Here is a 6,375-nt window from a genome sequence, read left to right as displayed (position 1 = left end):
CAGCTGTGCTCTGCTGTTGGGCAAACTGGGAGTGACAATGCTGGGAAGCTCTGTGACATCACGAGTGGATTTAATCTGAGATCACCCCCTGTTCCCATTTACCTATTTTTACAGGGCAAGACTGACTCCTGCAGAGCCCCTGCTCCCAGTGGCACCCTCAGCCAGCACCAACCCCAGCTAACAACAGGCATCTGCTAAAGGTCTTCCTGAAAGGGGAGGGGCAGGCAGGGGCAGAGGTGGGGGAGAAGTGTTTCTATGAGATTGAATAGCCTGTTCGCAGAAAAGTCTGCTGTAACTTATCACTGTTTTTCCTGCTTGGACAGGTCGTGATGTCCTCATGGAGCAGATGTCCAACAGCAGCTCCATCACCCAGTTTGTCCTCCTGGTGTTTGCAGACACGCGGGAGCTGCAGCTCTTGCACTTCTGGCTCTTCCTGGGCATCTACCTGGCTGCCCTCCTGGGAAACGGCCTCATCATCACCACCATAGCCTGTGACCACCACCTCCACACCCCCATGTACTTCTTCCTCCTCAACCTCTCCCTCCTTGACCTGGGCTCCATCTCCACAACTGTCCCAAAATCTATGGTCAATTCCCTGTGGGACATCACGGACATCTCCTACACAGGATGTGCTGTGCAAGTCTTCTTCTTTTTCTTCTTTATCACATCAGAGTATTTTCTCCTCACCATCATGTCCTATGACCGCTACGTTGCCATCTGCAAACCCCTGCACTACGAGACTCTCCTGGGCAGCAGAGCTTGTGCCCACATGGCAGCATCTGCCTGGGTCAGTGGATTTCTCAGTGCTGTGCTGCACACGGCCAATACATTTTCACTACCCCTCTGCCACGGCAATGCCCTGGACCAGTTCTTCTGTGAAATCCCCCAGATCCTTAAGCTCTCATGCTCAAATGCCTACCTCAGGGAAGTTGGGCTTCTTGGTTTTAGTGTCTGTTTAGGATTTGGGTGTTTTGTGTTCATTGTGCTGTCCTATGTTGAGATCTTCAGGGCCGTGCTGAGGATCCCCTCTGAGCAGGGACGGCACAAAGCCTTTTCCACGTGCCTCCCTCACCTGGCCGTAGTGTCCCTGTTTCTCAGCACTGCTGTATTTGCCTATCTGAAGCCCCTTTCCATCTCCTCCTCATCTCTGGATCTGATGGTGGCAGTTCTGTACTCGGTGGTGCCTCCAGCAGTGAACCCCCTCATCTACAGCATGAGGAACCAGGACCTCAAGGATGCAGTGTCAAAACTGATGACTGGAGGTTTTTAAGCAGCAATAAACTGCCCATCTTCTTCTGCATATAACTCACACTGTAACTCACTCTAGGACCAGCTTGTACGTGGTTTTGTTTGGTTGGTTTGTAACTTTTCTTATTTATAATAACATTGTCCACAAAGAAATGTCATTATTCATTATTCACACCATTTCTAATTCAGTATCTGCCTGTTTTGTGTGACCCAGCGACTGCACAATGAGAGCTGTGCTCTCTGTGTTATAAAACAAAAGAAAGGGCCCTGCAGTGACTGGTTTGTCCAGGTCCTTTCTCCAAGATCTTCCCTGGAAGTGCAGGGGCAGTTCCTGTGTGCAGAGGTGGAGGGCAGAGGAGTCCCAGCACAGCAACACTGTGAGGGAGCACCAGGTCTTGGTCTTTCCTGAGCTGTTAACTCTCCACTTACATGCTCTCGTTCTGATCATTTGTGTTGGTGTCAGGCCTGAGTGCTATTCCTAGCTTCACTGTAAAGGTGTTGTGAAGGCTGGTGGGATTGACAGCTTCTGGAGGTCACTGCATGTTGAGAGTAACATCTCCTGGGAAACCACCTGAATGCAGCACTGGAATGTGCTTCCGTGAACCAAGGTGTCTGTGTCCATTCTTCATGCCTTGGGACATCTCAGACAAACTCAGAGCAGGGTGACACACCGCAGGGCTGAGGTGCCTCCCAGCTTCTGCGAATGGCAGCAGGATGCCAGGGAGACACTGCGACTGCTGCAATGCACTGCCTGTGCATGTGCACGTGCAAGGGAAGGACTCGCGTCTCTGAACAGCCCTGTGTGTAAGATGAGTGCACGAGACCAGCTCAGAGGTGGACACCTGACAGAGCCCTGACACTTCTGTGTGTGACTCCAAGAACGACCCGCACAGTCCCAGTGAATTTTCTCTCACCCACTTTTGACAGGTTCATTGGAAACGCTCCTGTCTGCTCCCTTGGCTTTCTGGCCTTTCCCTTTCATTACACACCGTCAAAGAAGCACGTCTGTGGCTTGCACCACGACCTGGCTTGCACAACTCCTTTTGATATAACTGGTTTCTAAGAAGCTGCTGGGTAGCAATGCCTACTTGTCTTTTGCAAGTGCGTTTGTCACTGATTTCTGATGAGCCGGTGTGCTGGGTTTACAGGAGGGGCTGTGGAAACTGTCCCTGTAAGTAGCTGTGAAAAGCTTCCCAGCTGCAAAACCAGTTGGATTGGCCTCTGGCCAGGTCAGACCCTCCTCATCCCCTCAGACCAGGGCTGAGCCAATCAGTGCCTCTGTGAATGCCCTATTTAAGATGAGGACAAAGTAGCCCAAACTGGGGCTGGACCTACACTGAAGAGAGGGGGATGCGTGGGCTGGCTGTGTGCTGCAGGTGAGATTCCCCTGCAGCCCATGGTGAGATGGCAGGTGGACCCCCTGCCATCCTTGGATGTTAATGGTGGAGCAGAGATCCACCTGCAGCCCTTGGAAAACCCCACGCTGGAGCAAAGGTGCCTGTGACTGAAGCAGGTCATAGAAAACGGCCTCTGTGAACCGCTGGAGGCTGACGAAGAGGCGGAGAGTCATCTGAAGCCCATGGAGAATCCCTTCCCAGAGTGGGCGGCAGCTCCCTAAGAAGCCATGACTCTGCAGGGAAGGAGCCCGTGCTGGAGCAATCTGATTATTGGAGCAATCACAATTACTAGAGCAATCACAATTACTAATAGAATCATAGCAGCCAACATAAAAGACAATAAGAAAAGTTTCTACAAATACCTTAACAGTAAAAGGAGGGTTAGGGAGAATCTCCACCCCTTGCTAAAGGCAAGGGGAGAAATAGTGACTGAGGATGAAGAAAAGGCTGAGGTACTCAATGCCTTCTTTGCTTCAGTCTTTCATGGTCAGATCAACTCAACGGGTGATGTACCTCTAGAACCAAATGGTGGAGATGGAGAGCTTTATCAAGGTTTCTTTCAAGAGCAAATGGTAAGTGAACTGCTGCACAGCTTAAATGTGCAGAAGTCCATGGGGCCGGATGAGATCCACCCAAGAGTTCTGAGGGAGCTGGCAGAAGTGCTCACCAAGACACTTTCCATCATTTACCAACAATCCTGGCTAACAGGGGAGGTGCCAGCTGACTGGGGGTTGGCAAACGTGACACCGATCTACAAGAAAGGTAAGAGGGAAGACCCAGGGAACTACAGGCCTGTCAGTCTGACCTCAGTGCCAGCTAAACTCATGGAACAGATCGTCCTTAGTGCTATCATGCATCATGTACAAGACAGTCAGATGATGAGGCCCAGTCAACATGGATTTAGGAAGGACAGGTCTTGTTTGACCAACTTGATCTCCTTCTATGATAAAATGACCCGTTTAATGGACGAGGGAAGAACTGTGGATGTTGTTTACCTCAATTTTAGCAAAGCCTTTGACACTGCTTCCCATAACATTCTTCTGCAGAAGCTGGCTGCCTATGGCTTGGACGGGTGTACACTTCGCTGGATCCAAAACTGGCTGGACAGCTGGGCCCAGAGAGTGGTGGTGAATGGAGTTAAATCCAGCTGGCAGCCGGTCACCAGTGGTGTTCCGCAGGGCTCAGTGCTGGGGCCTGTTCTCTTGAACATCTTTGTCAATGATCTGGATGAGAGGATCGAGTGCACCCTCAGCAAGTTTGCAGGTGACACTAAATTGGGAGGTAGTGTTGATCTGCCTGAGGATCGGGAGGCTCTACAGAGGGACCTGGACAGACTGGATCGATGGGCCGAGGCCAACTGTATGAAATTCAACAAGACCAAGTGCCGGGTCCTGCACTTGGGCCACAACAACCCCCTGCAGCGTTCCAGACTTGGGGAAGTGTGGCTGGAAAGCTGCATGGCAGAGAAGGACCTGGGGGTGCTGGTCAACAGCCGATTGAACATGAGCCAGCAGTGTGCCCAAGCAGCCAAGAAAGCCAACGGAATCCTGGCATGTATCAGAAACAGTGTGGCCAGCAGGAGCAGGGAAGTGATTGTCCCCCTATACTCAGCACTGGTGAGGCCACACCTGGAGTACTGTGTCCAGTTTTGGGCCCCTCACTTCAAGAAGGACATTGAGGTGCTGGAGCGGGTTCAGAGAAGGGCAACAAAACTAGTGAAGGGTTTAGAGAACTTGTCCTGTGAGGAGACGCTGAGGGACCTGGGACTGTTTGGTCTGGAGAAGAGGAGGCTCAGGGGGGACCTTGTCGCTCTCTACAATTACCTGAAAGGAAGTTGTAGGGAGATGGGGGTCGGTCTCTTCTCCCACGTTATGAATGACAGGACGAGAGGGAATGGCCTCAAGTTACACCAGGGGAAATTTAGGTTGGATATCAGGAAGAATTTCTTTCCAGAGAGGGTTGTGAAGTATTGGGACAGGCTGCCCAGGGAGGTGGTGGAGTCTCCATCCCTGGATGTGTTTAAAAACCATGTAGATTTGGTGTTGAGGAACATGGTTTAGGGACCCTGACAGTGCAGTTTGAATGGTTGGACTCGATGATCTTGAAAGTCTCTTCCAACCAGATGATTCTATGATTCTATGATGGGTAAGGATTGCATCCTGCAGGAAGGACTCACGTTGGAGAAGTCTGTGCACTATCCTGTGAGCAAAGGATCCATTGGAGCAGGGAAAAAGAGTGTAAGGAGTCCTCCTCCTTTGAGAAAGGAGCTGCAGATGTTACCAGCCAGGAAGAAAGTTCACCTACACAAGGTAGATAAACAGGCACCGCTTTGTTTCAGTGCTGTGGACACGGGGGATAGCTCCGTCCAAGTGTGTCCACCCTAGCATCAAAATCCATAGGTTTTTATACACCTCTTTTGTTGAATCATCATTACATAAGTTCTTTTACATAAAATTGCATATTATTCTCACTCTTAAATTTGACCTTTAAAATGATTGGTTTCATTAGTTACATCATCTTATCAGTATTCCTACCCTATAACAATCATTGGTTAATTCTGCTTATTTTTACTGAATATAATCCTTGATATCCAAATTAAGATGGGAAGGGGTAACGAAGGGGGGTTTCAAGCAGCAAAACTGGTGTCTGTGACCACTTCATTTGTTTCTAAATACAATAAAAGAACTCCCAGTGGTTAACTGGTGAGAACTCCATAGTTCTCTGGCTTAAAACAATACACAGAAATCCAGCAGCGGGCTGGTGGGGTCCTTATGGTCCTTGGTGTAAAACATCCAGCAATTTTCCAGTGAAGCCTCTATAGTTACTTATTAAACTTAACACCCCAAACTTACACAATTTGCTTTTCAGTTTTTCTATCTAACTTCTCTACTTGATTATTTTGTCAAAGTTTTGTAACAAGATTGCCTGGAGAGGTGATGGAGTCTCCATCCACCCAAAAAGACAAGATCCTGAGCAACCTGCTCTAGCAGACCCTGCCTCAGCTGAGGGCTTGGACTAGATGATCTCCAGATGTCCCTTCCTACCTCAACATTTCTGTGAGAATAAACGAGAAAAATAAAAAAGAAAGAAATGAACAAGACATAGCCATGACTGCAACTATGGTGGGATCCTGTGGAGAGGACACACACTGGCACAGGGGAGAAGTGTGCAGAAGGAGCAGCAGAGATGTTCTGTACTGATTGTAACCTGCTGTTCCACATACCCCTCTGCTTGTCCTGGGACTGGGTGGGTAGAAGAGTTGGGAATGAAGGAGCATTTTGAGACTGGGAAAAAGGAGCAGGGTAGGGGAATGGTCTTGAATATTTTTATTAGAGTTTCTCCCAATCCAAATCTTTTATTAATTGATAATAAATTGTTTGTCCTCAAGTCAGCTCTTCTTTCCTCTGCACTGTGAGTACCCTTCTGTGTGCCCCCACCCTGCACACCACACAGCTGAGCTCTACACTGGTGTTTGCGTCTCCCAGACTCTTTCCAGCCCAGCCCCTCCCCAGCTGTCCCCCCTCCCCTCTCTCTCCCCAGGCCACCCAAGCTCAGTAGTCCAGTCTGGGCTGGTCCCGTGGCAGTGCCCACCTCAGGGTGCTGTAGAGCTCTGGGCACTGCCCCCACAGCCCCTCTGAGGGGCACAGCAGCTGCTGGGGAGCAGAGAGGGGTCCCCAACAATGGAGGCTGGGCATGGTAGCAGGAAAGGGAGGTCATGGACATGGAGGAT

General features: G+C 49.9%; 1 protein-coding gene across 1 annotated transcript; it reads left to right on the top strand.

Annotated features, from left to right (window-relative positions):
- The first annotated feature begins 346 nt into the window (after positions 1-346).
- LOC147525852 (olfactory receptor 14J1-like) lies at positions 347-1,270 on the top strand. The gene has a single exon (XM_086630873.1). It carries the CDS (start codon positions 347-349, stop codon positions 1,268-1,270), a length of 924 nt encoding a protein of 307 aa, XP_086486999.1.
- Positions 1,271-6,375: the final 5,105 nt, after the last annotated feature.

This window comes from Tauraco erythrolophus, unplaced genomic scaffold (genome assembly GCF_009769465.1).
Source record: "Tauraco erythrolophus isolate bTauEry1 unplaced genomic scaffold, bTauEry1.pri scaffold_56_arrow_ctg1, whole genome shotgun sequence".
Lineage (NCBI taxonomy): Eukaryota > Metazoa > Chordata > Aves > Musophagiformes > Musophagidae > Tauraco > Tauraco erythrolophus.
This window is presented reverse-complemented; position numbering and strand designations above follow the sequence as displayed.